At 45.1% G+C, this 19,573-nt stretch overlaps 2 protein-coding genes across 2 annotated transcripts; both read left to right on the plus strand.

Moving 5' to 3' along the window:
- Nucleotides 1-258: 258 nt before the first annotated feature.
- Nucleotides 259-8,378, plus strand: prss56 (serine protease 56). The gene is made up of 15 exons (XM_028977805.1): nucleotides 259-535; nucleotides 1,319-1,477; nucleotides 2,242-2,496; nucleotides 2,848-3,037; nucleotides 3,400-3,508; nucleotides 3,602-3,758; nucleotides 4,626-4,768; nucleotides 4,879-5,038; nucleotides 5,567-5,755; nucleotides 6,235-6,399; nucleotides 6,496-6,653; nucleotides 6,738-7,074; nucleotides 7,155-7,226; nucleotides 7,840-7,946; nucleotides 8,129-8,378. The coding sequence occupies exons 1-15, from the start codon at nucleotides 433-435 to the stop codon at nucleotides 8,300-8,302; spliced, it is 2,478 nt and encodes an 825-aa protein (XP_028833638.1). The 5' UTR covers nucleotides 259-432; the 3' UTR covers nucleotides 8,303-8,378.
- Nucleotides 8,379-9,482: 1,104 nt separating this feature from the next.
- Nucleotides 9,483-19,135, plus strand: chrng (cholinergic receptor, nicotinic, gamma). Its single transcript, XM_028977718.1, has 12 exons — nucleotides 9,483-9,546; nucleotides 10,434-10,573; nucleotides 10,647-10,691; nucleotides 11,716-11,837; nucleotides 11,932-12,087; nucleotides 12,162-12,259; nucleotides 12,352-12,552; nucleotides 13,315-13,429; nucleotides 13,542-13,656; nucleotides 17,858-18,080; nucleotides 18,505-18,638; nucleotides 18,968-19,135. Exons 1-12 carry the CDS (start codon nucleotides 9,510-9,512, stop codon nucleotides 19,133-19,135), a joined length of 1,554 nt encoding a protein of 517 aa, XP_028833551.1. The 5' UTR covers nucleotides 9,483-9,509.
- Nucleotides 19,136-19,573: the final 438 nt, after the last annotated feature.

Genomic DNA, 19,573 nt, shown 5'->3' on the forward strand with positions numbered 1-19,573 from the left:
CTCCCCATCCCATTCTTCCTCCCTCCCTCCCTCCCTCCCTCCCTCCATTTTCACAGAACCAAACCTCTCCGTTTTCCTTTCCAGCCTTGGCAAGTGGCTCTCCATTTGCTGTGGGGGCCTTAATGAATTCAGCTGTTTGCGCATTGGCCCCTGGGACCATCCCTCCTCCCCAGCCCGGACCCCCGGACCCCCGCCCGCTCCCACCGCCTCTATATATTCCCCAGGCCGCTCCACGCACCTATTGTTCCCCCAAGTAAACTTGCAGACAGATGCCTTGTGCGACAGTGTGGGAGAAGACGAAGACGGCGAGGAGGCGGTGACCCCGCCTCTCACACACACACACACACACACACACACGCACACACACGCTGCAGGCGGAGTTTTTTTTTTATCCCCACCGCTCGTGATCTTTGGAGAGTCGGAGACTGCACCATGTTCCCCGTGATGCTGCTGATGCTGCTGATGCTGCTGGGAGGTGGAGGCGGGGCACCGGCGGGCAGGGAGGTGTACAGGATGCCGCAGAGCGCGCTCAGAGGTGAGGGAACCTACAGAATTGACCAATTCTGCCTAAATGTGTCGTTCAATGTCTCTTCGTTTGAATTTAACGCAAGTTGAAAAATGGAAAATGATGAGATCAATTTTACTTGTAGAAACTTTTTAATTATCTATGATGATTTTTTTAATAATCTATGACTTTTTAAATGTGGCCACTGACATCAACAGAGCAGTGGGTGAGGGTGTCACGTCTGTGCAAAGAGTGAAAAAAACTTTAATTTACACAAAATTGATGGACTTTGTAAGCCACTTCAGCCAGATGATACAGTTCCAGTGTGAAAGCACCATAATTTGAGGGCTCGGGTTAAATAACTTTCATGGTTGTAAATTTAAAATCGTATTATCATTCATAACTGCATCAGAACACTTGTTTTTATGCCGTGCTAACCCAAAACATTGGGTTACTTGGACTCTTTTGGGAATTATGCAAATGAACAAAAAGCTTTTGCTGCTGCGAATGTGGCATAGACACGGTTCTGGCATAGACACGGTTCTGTGGTTTTAAACTGTTTAATGGGAACAGAAATGAGAGAGAACCACTCCGCAACACCCCGCATGCAGTCCCGACCCTCTAATTAAGGCCTCCGTCATCTTTGTGGAAATGCGCGGGTCGGGCGGGGGGGGATGCGGCGGCCCGTTTGAAGCAGCGATGCGTTCTGAGCGTGAGCTCGCACTCCCGAGCAGAAAGTGAAGAAAGAAAGTAAAAAAGCGACGGGGGCCTTTCTCACATAAGCCCCCCTCTGTCTCTGTGTGTCCGTCCCAGCACTCTCCGACCGCGGGACGGTGGTGCTGGAGGCGGCTCTGGCCAGCGCCCTGTCTGCCCTGGAGAAGGCCGCGTCCGAGCGAAGCCGGGCTGAGGCGGGGTGCAGGGGATGCGCTCCCTGCCTCTTTCAGGACTGTGGACGCAGATCGGGACCCTGCAGTAAGCACACGTCCAACCGTCTTTCATCCCCACAGGCTCTCTGATGCTTGCTGACATCAAAATGTGATGAAGCTTCAGTGTAACGAAGCTCATGTGGAAGCCTATTTACGGGTTTGATCTCCACTAACTACTACCATTGTGCAGTTGAGCTGGACACTTCACCCTGAGGAGCTCCAGAGGGATAAAAGCATCCACTAAATTAATGCAACATGAGCGTAATGTGTATTATGAGCTCAGAAAGTGCTGTGATGCAGGAGGGCACTATTTTCAAACTGCCGATAAGCGCAGCGCTACACGCTTAGCGTGGCGGCATGGTAAAAATAGAACCATTCGGTAGTTTTCTGCATCTTGAAGATGAGAAACTGACCACACTTTTGGTTCTAGTCACCTAGAACACAATCTTTCTTCTATTTATTTGTGTTAATTCTGAAAATGCCTTCGCCCTGACAATAGAGAACAATCCCTGCACATTAGCGCCAGTTTGAGTCTCCAGTTGACATCAGTAATTAGGAAGTAGCCTGGTGGGTAAGACACTCGCCTTTAAACCAGAAGACCCACGTACTACAATTGTGTCCCTGAGCAAGACGCTTAACCCTGAGTGTCTCCAGGGGGGGACTGTCCCTGTAACTACTGATTGTAAGTCGCTCTGGATAAGGGCGTCTGATAAATGCCGTAAATGTAATAAAAAAACCTTTTTCGTGGGGGACTGCTATGTTACTTCTGGATGTATGAGTGACATTCCTGTCTCGCCCCTCTGCCTGCAGCATCTCCTGGGACGCAGGAGGCGGAGCCCAGCTGTGAGCTGGTGGCGAAGGCGCAGAGTCTGAGCGACGAGGGCGAGCAGAGCTGGGCGCTGAGCCAGGCCTGTGGGTACTACCAGCGCCGGTGTCCGCCGGGCGAGCTGGGGAAAGAGGGCTGCGTGCGGGTCATGGGTGAGAGCTGCAGCGCCCGCGTGCTTCAGTGCAGCCTTCTCAACACCATGCAGAACCTGGAACCGGTCACTCAGACCAGAACTGAGGGTGAGCGGCCTACAGCACGCTACATTCACTTATCATCTCAAGAGTCAGGTCTCACCACGTTACGACAACGCATCCTTCAAACAAACGCAGTCGGCACCAGCAGTGATTAATGCTGTGTTGGATTTCTATCATGGGTGAAAACACTACTTTAGTGTGTTAGTAGCTTATTGAGATGGACACTCACCAACACACTTAACCCTAAGTGTCTCCAGGGGGGGACTGTCCCTGTAACTACTGATTGTAAGTCACCCTGGATAAGGGCGTCTGATAAATGCTGTAAATGTAGCCTTGCGAGTACTTAAGGACTCCTGAACCTGGCAGGAAAGCCCATCTTTCCTCTTTACTCTGCAGCAGTGTGCGGGCAGCGGTTGTCTGTGGCGCAGAACCAGACCCAGCCGCGCTCCAGGATTGTGGGGGGGTCTCCTGCCTCCCCTGGCAGCTGGCCCTGGCTGGTGAACCTGCAGCTGGATGGCGTGCTGATGTGTGGCGGGGTGCTGGTGGACAGTTCCTGGGTGGTGACAGCTGCGCACTGCTTCGCTGGGTGAGCACCTCCAGGTCTAATTTACGACCGGTGGATTAGAGCTGAAGCTTTTATTTCAGATCGAAAAAAGGCACACATGCAACTTAGCAACATAATCAATTAATTAACATTAAGGCTGTCAAAAATAACCTGTTCATTTCAATTCATTGAATTCATTCAAATTTATCATAGCGAGAGACAATCCTTACATCTTTTTTCATGCATCCAATCGGTTATAGTTATGCACTACAGCAACTTTAGTGTCAAGAATTAATCATAATTCATTCATTGCAAAATGTGTGATTATCAAAAATGGCAAATTGATTGATAGTCCTAATTAATTTTAGTGTTTAATATTGTTTGTAATGCTTCTTGTCTAATAGCAGCTACAGTGAAAGTTACTGGACCGCTGTAGTTGGGGAGTTCGATATCACAAGAGCTGACCCTGACGAACAAATAATGAAGGTCAATCGGATCATGACTCACCCCAAGGTAATAATTTCATTCCCAATCTTCCGCCTCATATTATCCAAGCGCATTTTCTCCGTACCAGGGGCTGAGATGCGACTTTTGACATGTCCGCAGTTCAACCCCAAGACGTTCAATAACGACATTGCTCTGGTGGAGCTGAATGCTCCTGTCATGCTCTCAGAGTACGTCACCCCCGTCTGTCTCCCCTCCGCACTGGAGCCGCCGGTAGGAACTCCCTGCCTGGTGGCTGGTTGGGGGTCGCTCTATGAAGGTGAGCGGGGTTAGAATCCTCAGAAGTCAAAGGCTATAGGCCGCCACCTGCTTATTTCTGTTACACAAAGGGAATTGCTTAATGTTGCGCTCTGTACACAAAAAGAAAAACCCATGTTGCATTTTGCACTAAAGCACGATGTCATCAATTTTTTTAATAGAAATTAAAAGCAATTATTAATATTGCATCAATTTGGAATTAGCTCCAACCATTTTGTGGACAAAAGGCTGTATTTTATGAAGGAAAAATGACAAAAGTGAACAAAATGCATGTTGTCCGTGACAAAAAGGAATTTAGTCCACAAAATGCATTGTGTCAGTTACAAAAAGAAATACTGAATGGTGTTGCACCGAAGGTCACAAAATGACATTCTGTAACTGACCATAAACATTACCAGAACAAAATTGTGTGAACAAAATGACTTTCAACTGATGAGAAAATGTTTTCTGTTAAAAAAATGTATTTTGCTGACAAAATGTAATTGCGTGGACAAAATGCCATTCGGTTGTTGACAAAATTTAATTGTTCAGTCATTGACAAAATGCATTTTGTAGACAAAATGACTATTTGTCAAAAAAAAAAATTGTTTCTGTGCTTTATGCAATACAGGTACACAAAATGACGTGCTGTAAATTCAGAGCAAAAAATGAATTAAGTTTTGATTTCTGTAAACAAAATAAAACAATGACGTCTTGCTTTTGTGGACCAAATCAACAAGCTGTAAGCTGATTTTATCCTTGAAAAAAAGTATATTTTGTGCAGAGAAACAACCACTTGACACTTGGCACCCTATAAAAGACATGCTGGAAAACGAAGATATCACCCGTTTCATCATACATGGTCTTGCTCTGTTTGATCTGCCCTCAGACGGCCCCTCCGCAGACATTGTCATGGAAGCCAAGGTGCCCCTGCTGCCGCAGAGCACCTGTAAGAGTTCACTGGGGAAGGAGCTTGTCACCAACACCATGTTCTGTGCAGGATACCTGTCCGGGGGAATAGATTCATGCCAGGTACCTACTGTCATTACTGCAAACATCCCACAGCTTTCAGGAGCTTCAGCTACAGAATGCCAGAGGTCACCTTAAACAATGTAAAAACAAAGTTTTGTTCTGTTTTGTAGGGGGATTCTGGAGGGCCACTTATATACCAAGATCGTATGTCAGGACGCTTCCAGCTCTATGGCATCACCTCTTGGGGCGATGGCTGTGGGGAGAAGGGGAAACCTGGTGTCTACACTCGCGTCACGGCCTTCAGCGACTGGATTCAGTCTGAAATCGAGAGTGGGTAGTTTTTAGAATATGCCATTCTACTGTCACTGTGCTGAGCAAAGTCAGTTTTATTTTTATGTGTGTACATGTCTTATAACATACATTTGATAAACTCAAATGAACCCTTGCATTTATCACAGCAGATTCACAGTAGGTTTATTGTCATTTCACCAAATGGAACAACATTTTATACTGTTGTGTGATGGCTCTTGGTAAAAGTAAAAAAGTTATTCAGTTTTACGTTTCGAGGCTCTGTAGTTCTTTCCAGAGACGAGTTGATGTGATCTGTTAGGACGTTGTTGGCTCTGTGTCTTTTAAAGATTTCTAGAGGGGAGGTCCAGTTATCTACTGGGATGCTTTTATCACTCTATAAAGTTTTTGCCATCTGTTTCTGTACAATTTGCATACCATGCTGTCAACATTTTTCTTCTATAACCAGTTGTCTGGGTACAGTTTTATCAATGAACCGTGTGGACATGATTCTGCAAGGCAGTGCTTTTTATGGTGCGCATTTTCTTTTTGTCTTTGTTCATTTGTCAGAGTCGTACGACACCAGAGAACCCACGTGTCTGGAACTGCTGAAGACCTCCGACCTCTCAGAGGATCAGCAGAGTGAGGCATTCAGCTCCATCTGTCAGTACTACATGCTCTCCTGTCCCCCCAGCCTCAGCCCGGACGCCTGCGGCCGACTCGCCCACGACAAGTGCCACAGCCGCTTCAAGAAGTGCCGTGAGTGTCACCACCCCGGTCAGCTGTCAGCATGGCATCTGGCGACTGCTGAACCGACACTGGTATTTTCAGGCATTTCACTGCTTTCACGGAGCCAGTCAGATGTATATTTAAAATGTGCGGAAATTAAAAAATCCCAAACTGCCAATATGCTGTGTTATGAGAAATGGGATCCATCCTCAATACCTTTTCTCAACAGGCCAGCTTGAACATCAACACAGTGCAGCCTGAATACATATCAATGTCGATTATATTTATGGTTTTCTTGCTGGGGACAATACATTTTACTGTACACAATTTATATAATGGCTTAATGAAGATTCATTTAAATCAATATGTTCTTTAGAAACAGAGTAACCATAATGAAGACAACATGGATATGTGATTTTCACGCCTATTAACACTTTTCACTGAACGTGGTGTGTGCTCCAACTTCCGACTGAGGGGTGGTGTTCGGTTTTCTCCTCCCTACCCTGCAGAGCTCCACTCTTTCCTGCAGACTCTGCTGGACCTGCTGCAGCGAGCGGAGGACTACATCCGAGACAAAGTGGACCTGACCTTCTTCACCCAGACTCTTCCTCAGCTGGTGGAGCACATCTACAGCACGGCCTTCTCCAACCGCGAGCGCCGCCAGGCACCATCAGGTTTGACTTCAGGAAGTGAAGATGATAAAGATGAAGTGACACAACCCCCACGGCTGAGCAGAGTGGATGTTAACAGGGGCGCTTTCTTTCCAAAAGAGCAGATAGATGGCACCGCCTCACCAGCAGAGTCTGCCCTGCATCCCCCCTCACTGTTCAGAGAGGTGGGCCCTCTGGTGGAGGACTGGGCTAACTTCCTCAGAAACCTCGCAACGAAAGACCTGGACTGGAAACCCGAGAGCAACCTGTTCCTACAGGTGAATTGACTTGCATCTTATGCATTAATAAATCTTATTGCGAATGTTCTGTTTCAGTAACTTGAGTGCTATATGTATCATCAGACTGATGAATCTGCCGTGCATCAGCTGGACGGGGAATACCGAGCTCTAATCCTTCTCTTAAATTCCAAACTGGACTCCCGTACAATTCCCAGCATTCCTCCGCTGGACAGCCAGTACTTTGAAGATGAGCTACCGCTGAGTTCCATCCCAAAATCCGTCACAACGTTGCTGGAACCTTTTACCATGTTGTCTGGGGATGGGAGGATCCCTGCATCTTCACCTTCATCATCCATCCCTGAAGAACGTTCTGGTCCATCAGCGGAGACAACAGCATCTACACTGCTTCCAGGCAGTTTGTCTCGGCGCTCCAGTGTCTCTCCCATGTCACAATCAGATGGTGATTCAACTTTTCAAAGTGATCTATGATCAAAGAATCCAGTGGTTCAGTGGTGTCAGATATTAACTTTTTTTTTCCAGAAAGAGCCTACAGAAGTAGAAGAAGGAGAAGAGACCTGAACAAGAGACAAATGCTAGGACTTAATGACAAAGGTGTGTGTTCAGTTAATCTTCACCCGTCTTAAGCTTAAAGTCCGTTACAGTCAGGATATTGTGGCATCAACCACGTCATCAATAACCAAATTAATCTTTAGAAGAAGATGTATTGATTCCAGTCCTCATTGGTTGTATTCAAAGTAATGGAGGACCATGTGTTAGCTTTAAAATTGTCAGTTTTGTCCAGGACTTGAAGCTTGGTTGGTTTAAACCGGCATTTCCTACATGTTTATTTTTCCCAGCAAAAAATGTTTTAAACCAATGTGACCCACATGCCGCTGGTGTGTAAATGAATGCTCCTGATTCTTACCAATTTATCATCATCCTTCATTGTCTCTAATAATCACAAAAAGCTGTATCAGTACTAATATAATATTGAACAGACATTTATTGTACTACCTTAATAAAATGTTCCTACGCAGGGACACATCGGTTTGAACTCATTAGTCATTCAGAAGTCAGATTTTTTTGCAATATTCAGATGCATTACAAAGCTTGCACTTTTCTATGAGGGAAAATTTGAAATATCAAAACTATGTCATAACAAACACCACAAGGCTTAAACATCAATCTGTGTAATATTTTTTATGATTATTATTTTTTGTAACAGCATGCCCCGGAGTAGCGGAAACTGTGAAACACGTGGAAGCGACCAGGCAGACGTATAGCTGGGTGCTGGGGATCCCGTCTCAAAGGCTCGGCATGAGCTTCCAGGAGGTGAGGGCCTGCATCACAGCAGCCATGTGAATCCAGAGTGGTCGCACACCGCACTGGAACAGTGGTGTAAAAATGTTTCTTGGTGTTTGTTTCTGATATAATAACCAAATATCAACAACAACAACATTTATTTCTGAAAGTAGGAATAATGGGCAGCTTTAACTCTCTGTGGTATATTTCAGGTGCTGGTTGACCTCACTTCCAAGAACGAGAGGGGGCTCTACCAGGCGCGGGTCAGGGCCGCCGTGGGAGGGAGACCATTGACCTTTTACTGCCTGGTGGGGCTGGAGAACGAGTCGTTTTACCGCAGCATGCCTCGGATCATTGCGCTGGCGCTCGACGGCCTCAGGACGTAGGGGCAGGCGGCGACGAGCTGTTTCTTCGTGCCTGAGTGGGACGTCAGGGCACAGGAACGGACACTCCATCACACAGAAGCACTAAGCATTGAAACCCTGATGTGCTTCACCCCACCGGGACTGTGCCAGTTGCCGTGGAGACTGCCATAAAAGGCGTTTTTCCCGCCGTTCTGCAGTAATTTGTCTCCATATAGAATGTGTATGGAGATGCTGTTCTGTGTATTTTAACACAGTGTACCTTTATCTTAAATTATTCGGTGGGTTTCTGTTGTTTTTTTTGCCTAATATTTATTTATAGAGAACGTGAACAATTTGTATTTTTGTAATAAATAAATAAACAGCTATCATATTGAGCCTCTTGCGACCGGTCAGCTGCGGCGCCTGTTCGAAAGGATGGGAGTCATCACCGCATTCCCTCACGTGTCCGTCAGCACAACAGCTGCTTCTGTTAGGGAAGGAAATGCAGAAACTCTATGCCCCGCCTTCCTCATCCTCAGTACATTCCCGACCAAATCTTTCTCAGAATTTTGATGAAATGATGCCATGACGGATGGAGAAATAGAGACGTTTTTATTGCAGAATAAATTTTAAAAATGGAAGAATCGCTGGCGCTCTTGTCAGGAAATTGCTGCGATTTCGTGATGGTCTCCAAATGGTTTTGACACATCCATGAGCATGTGGCCAATTTCACACATAGCAACACAAAGGACTAATATAAAGCGGCATGTTGGGTATGGCGTCCCACAGGGCCCAAGCATCGGTCCAGCGCAGGAGGGAGCTCATCGCGTTTCCGTCGGTGTAACTAAGCTAAGGCTGCATCTCCTCCCCTGCGGCCCACTGAAGCCTGTTATAGACGGCGCTAGCAGACGGGCGGCGGGCAGGTGCCGGCGCAGGCTGACCACGGGGCACCATGTGCAGGCCGAGGGCTTTACGACTCGGAGTGGGAGTGGGAGCTGAAGGCCCGCTCGCTGTGTCGCATACCCTGCCCCCCCGGTGTGGCCGATTCGGTTATGTATGTTGTGACAGCTGACAATGCGGTGGCACGGGAGTAGCAGCCTTTGACCTAAAAATAAGCCCGTGTCTACAGAACAAAAAAAGCCCACCTCTTTCCCTGAAACATCTAGATCGCCCATCCCTCCCTTGCCATGCAGGAAAAGCCTTAACCCCTCGACTAGGTGTTAATAGAAGACACCCTGGATTTTACAGCATGTGCCTTTGGACTCTTGTCTTCGTTTTCCACACCGGTAAGATAGGTCTTGCTGAAAAAGTGACAGGGTAACTACTTTTTTTTTTTTTTTTAAGTCTGTCCTCACCGACATCAGAGTAAATTCAAATGCAACATATAATGCAGCCTTTCGTAAATTCTCTATCTCATTAGACTTGCTGTTAATTACTCTTATTATTGTGGTTGTCATTTGCTCTGCAAATGTAACAGGGCGCGATAGTGTTGAAATCTATTTTCACTAAAAATGAGAGGCCACTGCCGTATAAAAGACAGCGGGGTAAGAAATAATAAAGAACATTTTTAATATCACAAAACAAGCAGATTGAAACTTGCCATTCAACTTAGAATTTACTACATTTACTACATTAATTCAATTTACTACCTGCGTGTAAAAATGCAGATACTTTGGAAATGAATGGGAACTTATCCTTTTAAATCCTTTGCCTGCTTGATGGTGTGTGTGTGTGTGTGTGTGTGTGTGTGTGTGTGTGTGTGTGTGTGTGTGTGAGTGTGTGTGTCGGCATTTGGCTGCCAGAGGTTAACTGAGGTCTGTCTGACAGCGGTCTGATGCAGATTCCAGAGGAAGTATTGTCTGTACGTTGTTAGACTGTCAGGGGTGGCCTAGCGGTTAAGCAAGCGTCCCCGTTATCAGAAGGTTGCCGGTTCAAATACCGAGTCACTGAGGTGACACTGAGCAAAGCCCCGTCCCCTCACACTGCTCCCTTGTCATCTGTCATGGCTGCTCATCAAGGGTGGTGGTTAAAATCAGAGGATACATTTAAGTGTGTCACAGTGTGCTGTGCTGCAGTGCTTCACCATCACTTCACTTTTACCTTTTTAGTGGTAGTAAACAGGAGTTTTGTGTGTGTGTGTGTGTGTGTGTGTGTGTGTGTGTTGCTGAACCAGGTGTGCTGTGCGCAAATCTTGAGGGAGCCCTGCACCAAGCCCTGATGAAGGGATACAACAAGAACATTAAACCCATGGAGAACAATGGTGACATCACCAAGGTCAAACTCAAGATGACCCTTACGAACCTCATCTCACTGGTAGGTTTGTGTCTAGGCTCTCGTTTTTCTGCTCTGCGAATATAATTTACCAACTGTATTTGTTCACTGGCAGAATGAAAAGGAAGAGGCTCTCACCACCAGTGTCTGGATGGAAATGGTAAACCTAACACTGCATACATACAGAGGTGGCGCCGGGGTCTGTAATACGTTCCCCTCAAACGCCCGGTGCTACCCCTGCTGCGGCACATTCACCCGCTGTCACTGTCACCTGAGTACTGCCACGGCCACCTAATCACCATCGCACCTGATCCCCATCTGATCACATGCCCATTTACACCACCATTTTTTAAAAATACTGAAGCTAGTTACTGACGGGGTTAATATTATCCCTACAGATGTAATGGAAAATTTTCCATAATTCTTACAAATTTTTTACATTTCTACCTTTGGGCGGATTTAGATGATGTGCCCAGAAACACGTGGTACTCTGTGTAATTAAGCGTTTTAACGCAAAGGATGCATTACCTAAAATACTTTCCAGTCTCTGTCTTTATGTAAGGATTGTCACAGGTCAGTTTTTACATGCTTTAATATTACATGCTTTAATATTGTACGTACACGACCAGTCAACAGCTTGGACGCACCTACTCACTTATGGCTCTTGTATTTTTTAGATTATAAAACAAAACTGAACACACAGGACTATGAAATACCACACGTGAGCTTATGTAATAATAAAAAACAAGGCACAAAGATTTGCGTCTCTCCAAATCAGGGAGCTTTTGCTGTGATGGCAGCATTTTACGCTCTTGTCTTCTCTCCACCACCTTAAGTTGGACAACGGGGACGGTTTCCAACAGTCCTGAAGTTTTATGCTGAACGCTTTCTTATCATTCACCCATGAGCATCTCATCAAGTGACTTTTGATGATGACATTAGTGAACAAAGCCACCATGAAGGTAAAAAGAGGCGACTCTGATTCCTCAAACACCCTTCACTTTCTCCTGATACAACAGATACTGAATATGTTACTAAATATGGAATCTTCAAAATTGCTCCATCTTATTATAACCGTCAGAGAGTAGGTTTGTCCAAACCTTTGACTGGTAGTGTACAAATCTAAAATATAAAATGAGTAGCAAATGAAAATTTCTTGCATCTTTGTGAACTGATTTGCTCAGCAATGGTGTGACTATCGTCTGAGGTGGGAAGGAAGGCCTCAGTTTGAGGCGTATGAAAACATCACCTGCTTGCGTCTCCCCTCCAAAACTATATGGCTTCCTGACGTCGTGCTGGAAAACAAGTGAGTTTAGGCCATTCTCAGTAAAAACATGGAACCCTTTTAAATTTTTTCATGCCTCACCCCTGCCATCTTTCACATGTGAACTATCTGACAGCGTGGACGGCCATTTTGAGGTGGCGTTGTACACAAACACCCTGATCAGCCCAAACGGCTGTGTATACTGGCTTCCACCCGCCATTTACCGCAGTGCCTGCTCCATCATTGTTAACTTCTTTCCCTTCGACTGGCAGAACTGCACCATGGTGTTCAGGTAAAGATGTTCACACTTGCACTTACAATTGTAGGCACGAGATCCTGTGATACAGTCTGTTTTCCTCTCTTCAGGTCCCAGACATACAGCGCCAATGAGATTGACCTGGTCCTCACCGAAGAATACAACCGAACTGTGGAGTGGATTGAAATTGATCCTGAGGCCTTCACAGGTAATAGGTCCCATGAGAAACGAGGGGCGCATCTGGAACAGTTCCTCTCCTCTTCAACCCTTTCAATCCAAATGTTTTTTCCCGCATCACAGAGAATGGTGAGTGGATCATAAAACACCGCCCTGCAAAAAAAGTCATCAATAAGCGCTACACCAAGGATGAGCTGGACTATCAGGAAGTGGTCTTCTTCCTGATCATCCAGAGGAAACCACTCTTCTACATCATCAACATCATTGTGCCCTGCGTGCTCTTCTCCTCCCTGGGACTACTGGTCTACTACCTGCCCGCTAAAGGTGCAGATACAGACCAATTCCAATCTGCACCAAACATCTCAGTCATCACCCAAGTGATAAACGCAGCAGTAGGAGCAACGGCCTCATTATCGGCTATATTCCGTGCATTGTTTGCCATCCCCAAAAACCGTATGGGCAGTGGTGGCCTAGCGGTTAAGGAATGTTGAACCCTGTGGCGGGCTGGTGCCCCCCCTGCGTCCAGCATCTTGGGGATGGGCCCCGGCAGCCACGAGTAACAGGGTCGTGGCTTACAATCAGTAGTTACAGGGACAGTCCCCCTGGAGCAACTTAGGGTTAAGTGTAAGTGGGATTTGAACCCGGGCCTTCTGGTTCACAGGCGAGTGTGTTACCCACTAGGCTACTATCCGGCTAAGGATAGTGAGTGAGTTAGTGAGTGAGCGAGAATTTAAGCTGGTTTATGATTAAACACGTTAAGAAGTACACCGACGTTCACTTTGGATGCTTTGCCAAACTTCAGCGATTAAAGCAAGGACTGAGGATTTTGAGGAAATCGATTAAATCACATACAGTAAATTGGGGCAGTGGTGGCCTAGCGGTTAAGGAAGTGACCGGGTAATCAGGAGGCTCCCCACTGCTCACCAAGGGTGATGGTTAAAAGCAGAGGACACATTTCGTTGTGTCAGAGTGTGCTGTGCTGCAGTGTTTCACAATGACAATCGCTACACTCACTTAAAACCACTCACTTAAATCTGTTTAAAATATTTCAAATGTTTTCTTGAATTTTTATTTTTTTTTTATTAGCTGGAGGGCAGAAGTGTACCATGTCTATAGCGATCCTCCTGGCTCAGACGGTCTTCCTCTTCCTCATTGCCAAGAAGGTCCCGGAAACATCTCAGGCAGTGCCGCTTATTGGAAAGTGTGTTTCATTCAAATGAAGGGGTTTAAATTGCTGGATATTTCTGCTGCCAGTCGCTATGTTTCAAATTTCATCAAACAATCGTAAAAACTGTTTTAACTGTTTTTTTCAGGTACCTCATGTTTGTGATGGTGGTCACAACCATCGTGGTGATGAATGCTGTGGTTGTGTTGAACGTTTCCTTGAGGACGCCCAGTACTCACATCATGACTGATAAAGTCAGAAAGGTAATAATAATAATAACTCAAAAAGGGACGTTTGTGAACAAACTTCGATTTTGGCTTGGAAAGCAGTGAAAGGTTAAAAGATGAGAGGGTGAAAATGTAGAGTGGAATCATTGTTAAATGATTGAAATGGTTGAAAATTGAGATTGTTTGGGATTTTATAGCATGTTACAGTTTTTCTCCGTTGGTTTGGCTCATTTCTTAAATCAGAAATGACATTCTTAAAACTATAAGATAATTTGGCAAAACAGTCTTGCAGTTCTGCAAAGCAATAGAGCTCACTAGCAAAAGTTCATATCTCTCCCTAAGCTGTTCACACATGCCTCAAAACTAGATTCTAGTGGCAGTATCACCATCAAAGTTTCAAAGATCTTTCTCTATTGCTTTGGCTCATTTGTATTCACTTAGTGCTTTTGCCAAAATAATCCGGATGGTTCAGCACAACTCATACCTCTCCCAAAACAGTTTGTCAATATGTCAAAACTAAATTCCTTTTTCATGTAAATAGTCAGCGCCCCCAAAATGCATTGTCCCTTTGGCATTGTGCAAGCATTGCTAGTCAAAATGGCTGGATGTTTTGTGAAAGATGTCTAGCTAACAGAATACAATTATGTAAAAAACTGAAATGAAAAAAAGGATTTCACAGTAAGAAGGGCCGTAGTGGACAGGCACCTAAGGAAGTGGACCTGTTATCAGAAGGTTGGCGGACAACTGGACAACTGCCGAGGTGCCACTGAGCAAAGTACACACTGATGGGGATGGATGGTTTACAGTAAATGCAGAGGACACATTTCACTGTGTGCACTGGATGTGACAACTGATTACTTTCAAGTAGCCTCCAAAGTTTTGAATTCATCATGAATTCCTGAATTGTGATGAATTTATCAAATGTTCTAAGAAATTCATATATGGTGTTTATAGGACTATGTTCTTGACTAATTTTGACAATTGAACAGACTATTCTGCATATGATGGTGGAAGGTGGGGCAGTGGTGGCCTAGCAGCTAAGGAAGCAGCCCCGTGATCAGAAGGTTGCCGGTTTGAATCCCGACCCGCCAAGGTTCCACTGAGCAAAGCACCATCCCCACACACTGCTCCCCGGGTGCCTGTCATTGTTGCCCACTACTCAAGGGTGATGGTTAAAAGCAGAAGATACATTTCATTGTGTCACCGTGTGCTGTGCTGCAGTGTTTCACTATGACAATCATTTCCCTTTTTCACTTCATATGATAACTTACACAATGAAATCATGCTGACATGTTTTGGAGAGAACAACAATTAGACTGAGAATGATCTAATCAGTTTAGATCAGCGAGACCTATTTATTTAGAAAATGTGCTAAATGTGGGCTCATTGCTCATCAACTGTAGCCTACTTGTACATAACCAATTGTGTTTCAAGAAATGAGCCAAACCAATGGAGAAAAAAATGCTAACGGGGCATGGCCATGATGAGTCACGTGAAATTTAATAATGTTTGGCGCATGTCAAAAATTTAACATGTTAGCACGCTAACGTCAAATGAATGTGAAGTGATTGTGAAGCACAGCAAGCCACCACTGCCCCATAAACCAGATTATCTGTCAGAAGTCGGATTCAAACCCACGCCTTCAGGAATAGACTGTGACCTGAATGCAGCACCTTAGACCACTCTGCCATCCTGATTTAACACATTTGTTGTCCCTGGGTGGGCTTGAACCACCAAGCTTTCAGTTGACAGCCAACCACGCTAACTGATTGCGTCACAGAGACAATAAGACAATGCTAACAGGGCAGGGCCACGATGTGTCACGTGAAATTTGATTGTTTTGGACATGCTAAAAGATTAGCATGCTAACGTCAGCAATGCTAGTCTGGCGGGGCCATGACGAATTATGTAAAATTGGTTGAATATGTGAAATATGTTGTGGTGCGACTGTTCTTGCTCTGTAAAATGCATGGATATGAATGGGAGGATGGAGGGATGAAAATGAAGAGTGGAGGATAGGGGGATTAGGGTAAAGAGGTTAAATGTGGTTAAATTGGGTCATTAGGTGAATAGGTAAAATATGTGGTGGTTGGAAGGTTGAAAATGTGACCATTGTTGCTCTGTAAAATGAGTTGGCTTTAATGGTGGAATGGACGGATGAAAATGAGGAGTGGGGGATGGGTGGAAGGAAGTTGAATGTAGTTGAATTGGTTACATTGGTTGAATGGGTGAAATGTGTGGTGGTTGGAAGGCTGAAAGATAAGATAAAATAAGATAAGATAAGATAAGATAAGATAAGATAAGATAAGATAAGATCAACCTTTATTAGTCCCACAAGTGGGAAATTGCAATTGTGATGGCAGAAAGTGGATAGAAGCAGAAGGTAATAGCAGCAAAAAACAGAGGTAATAGCAGCACAAAAATAAGATAAATATGTATCTGTATATATCTTCAAATTTACAATTTAAACAATTTACAATTTAACAAAATGTACCAAAGTGTGTTTGTTTGTCTGTGTGTGTGTGTGTGTGTGTGTGTGTGTGTGTGTGTGTTCAACTGTGAGGTCTTTGTTATAGAGTCTGACAGCGGTTGGAAGAAAAGACCTTCTGAACCTCTCCTTCCCACATCGTGGGTGCAGTAGCCTGCCACTGATGGAGCTGCTCAGTGCTGTCAGAGTTTCCTGCATGGGGTGGGAGATGTTGTCCAACAGGGATGACAGCTTAGCCACCATTCTCCTGTCACTCACCACCTCCACTGGGTCCAGAGGGCATCCTAGAACAGAGCTGGCCTTCCAGATCAGCCAGTTCAGCCTCTTCCTGTCCCCAGCGGAGATGCTGCTGCCCCAGCAGACCACACCGTGAAAGATGGCTGATGCCACTACAGAGTCCTAAAAAGTCTTTAGGAGTGGCCCCTGTACTCCAAAAGACCTGAGCCTCCGCAGCAGGTACAGCCTGCTCTGCCCTTTTTTATAAAGTGCATTAGTGTTATGAGTCCAGTCCAGTTTATTGTTCAGGTGAACACCAAGGTACTTTTAGCTCTCCACAGCCTCAATGGCCATACCCTGGATTTTCAGTGGTTGCAGTGGAGGATGTTTGTGCCTGCGGAAGTCTACCACCAGCTCTATGGTTTTTCCAGTGTTGATCTGCTGACACCAGTCCACAAAGTCCCTTGTCAGTTCTATGTACTCCCTGTCGTCCCCATCAGTGATTGCAGAGTCATCAGAGAACTTCTGCAGGAAGCAGTTGGTGGAGTTGTGTGAGAAGTCTGCAGTGTAGATTGTGAAGAGGAATGGCGCCAGAACCGTTCCCTGCGGGGCCCCCATACTGCAGACAACAGCCTTAAGTTCTCACATACTGTGGTCGGTTAGTGAGGTAGTCCATGATCCATGTGGCTAGGTGAAGGTCCAGCTTGTCCCTCAGGATTGTGAGTAAGATGGTGTTGAAAGCACTGGAGAAATCAAAGAACATGATTTCTCACAGTGCTCCTAGCGGTCTCTAGGTGAGAGAGGTAACGATGTAGGAGGTGGATGATGGCATCATCCACTCCAATGCCAGGCTGGTAAGCAAACTGAAGCGGGTCCAGTGATGAGCTCACCATAGGCTGAAGCTGGGCCGCTCCAGGGTCTTCATCAGGTGGGATGTCAGAGCCACCGGCCTGTAGCTGTTGAGGTCCTTGGGATGTGGAGTCTTTGGCACTGGTAGTCTTTGGAAAGTGTGGCCACCAGTGCTCTGTAAAATGCATGGGTGGGAATGGGAGGATGGAGGGATGAAAGAAGGAGTGGAAGATAGTGAGATGAGTAGAGAAAGTTTAAATGTGGTTACATTGGTTGAATGGGTGAAATGTGTGGTTGTTGGAAGGCTGAAAGTGTGACTTGTTTATGTTGTAAAATGCATGGGAGTGAATGGGAGGATGGAGTGAAAGAGAAAATTAAGTTGACCAACGATGAAGAGAAGTTTTATGTCAATATGTTGCATCATGAAGCACTGGGGATGGGTCATGGAGATTCAGTGCCTAGTGTGTAAGACACTCGCCTATGAACCAGAAGACCCAGGTTCAAATGCCACTACCATTGTGTCCCTTGAGCAAGACACTTAACCAGAAGTTGCTCCAGGGGGGACTGTCCCTGTCACTACTGATTGTAAGTTGCTCTGGATAAGGGCGTCTGGTAAATGCTGTAAATGTAAATGTAGGCGTCATTAGTGCCTCAAGGTGGTTCCCTTATCATTTAACTCTCCAGGTTTTACTCAACATCCTCCCTCGTCTACTGAGGATGCAGATGCAGCCATGGACACCAAAAGAATGCAGTAGCAATGGAGGCCATTTCCCCCGACGGCGCCGCAGCTCTCTGGGCCTCATTGCCAAGGCGGATGAATACATGCTGAAAACGGCGCGATCAGAACTTATGTTTAGCAAACTTCGAGAGAGAGATGGCCTAATGATGAAAGCTCTGCAGAAGATCCGTGAGTCTCTCTCTCTCTCTCTATATATATATATATATAACATCCCTCAAAATACACACACTATATATATATATATATATATATAGTGTGTGTGTGTGTGTGTGTGTGTGTGTGTATTTTGAGGGATGTTAGAATGTATGGTTATTGCCTCAGACACTTTCCCACACTTGTCTCTGTAAAAGTTGTAACTATTAAACTGTAGTCTTGGCATTCAAAACCATAATCCCATGAATATTTGACATCTGAAAAAAAATCTTTTTTTTTTATAAGTAACCTCAAAGCAGATATTTATAATATAACATATTTTTAACGAATATACACGTGTCATAGACCACAGGACCAATTTACAGGCACAGTAACTATTTTAGCCAATTGTTTGAGAGCTTTGTCCAATATTTACTACTCTCTGACATTTGACCCCTAGAAAACGGGCTGGATGGGGGTACGGTGAAGGATGTGGGGGTCAGTCTGGCTCAGGCTGCTCCAGAGGTGCAGCAATGTGTGGCCTCCTGTAAACACATTACAGAGAGCGCTAGGCAACAAAACGACTTCCAGACTGTGAGTGACTCAGACACACACACACACACACACACACACACACACACACACACAGGATACATCATACTCAGACCTAGATAAAATTGTATGAGTGGCTTTTTTGTGTGAGTGGTTTCTTCCAGATTTTGATTACAGAGGACAGTTCCTTTAGACCAACATGGAGTTGATTATCTTGCAGTAGATGTGTTTTCCGCCTGAGACGCCATCTTTCACCTGCCCATTTTTCACTGGGTTTCTGTCTTTAATGGCTGTCACCCAACACATGATTTTAAAGGGTGAAGCATTTAAAACGAATATTGACTTTTGGTTTTTATTGACTTTGTCTGCAGGAAAATGAAGAATGGTTCCTGGTTGCTCGAGTGATTGACAGGATCTGTTTTATCACCATGGTGCTTCTTTTCATTCTTGGGACCATCGGCATCTTCCTCATGGGACACTTCAACCAGCCACCATCCACGCCCTTCCCAGGAGACCCCAGAACATATTTGCCTGAGTAGGAAAGAACTGAGAGCATCTCAGGAAGTTCCTGGGCTCGTAGGTGTGTGAGGAACAGTATTTCAGCACATCATGCTGCTTCTATGTGCTTATACCATGGTCACTTGCTAAAAGTAATAATAATGCCTTTCAGTTGTTCGTCTTTTGCTTTTTAGTTAACGACTAGATAAAATTTGCTACAACAGGTCCAGACTCTCTACTCTTTCAGCCGGTTGCTATGGTTGCAGTGATTATTTAGCTTCCTTATGCATAACGCATAAATATATAGGATTAAATGTGACTGGACCTCCCTGACGTTGACGTTTTTTTGAAGAGACCTTGCAGCCAATAGATAATCCAGACAGACAGACCATGGTATAAGTTACAGTAAAATACATCTGCTGTGCTGGTTATATATACAATGGGAGCAAATGTAAAAATATAAATATGTCCTTTTTTTA

The sequence above is a fragment of the Denticeps clupeoides genome, chromosome 4 (assembly GCF_900700375.1).
Source record: "Denticeps clupeoides chromosome 4, fDenClu1.1, whole genome shotgun sequence".
NCBI classification, from domain to species: domain Eukaryota; kingdom Metazoa; phylum Chordata; class Actinopteri; order Clupeiformes; family Denticipitidae; genus Denticeps; species Denticeps clupeoides.

Coding starts and splice junctions, on each gene's coding strand:
- prss56 (XM_028977805.1), top strand. CDS start 433: ATGTTCCCCGTGATGCTGCTGATGCTGCTGATGCTGCTGGGAGGTGGA. Junction 1,478..2,241: donor ACGCAGATCGGGACCCTGCA/GTAAGCACACGT, acceptor CTCTGCCTGCAG/CATCTCCTGGGACGCAGGAG. Junction 5,039..5,566: donor GATTCAGTCTGAAATCGAGA/GTGGGTAGTTTT, acceptor TTCATTTGTCAG/AGTCGTACGACACCAGAGAA.
- chrng (XM_028977718.1), top strand. CDS start 9,510: ATGTGCCTTTGGACTCTTGTCTTCGTTTTCCACACCG. Junction 10,692..11,715: donor CCAGTGTCTGGATGGAAATG/GTAAACCTAACA, acceptor TGATTTGCTCAG/CAATGGTGTGACTATCGTCT. Junction 12,260..12,351: donor TGATCCTGAGGCCTTCACAG/GTAATAGGTCCC, acceptor CCCGCATCACAG/AGAATGGTGAGTGGATCATA.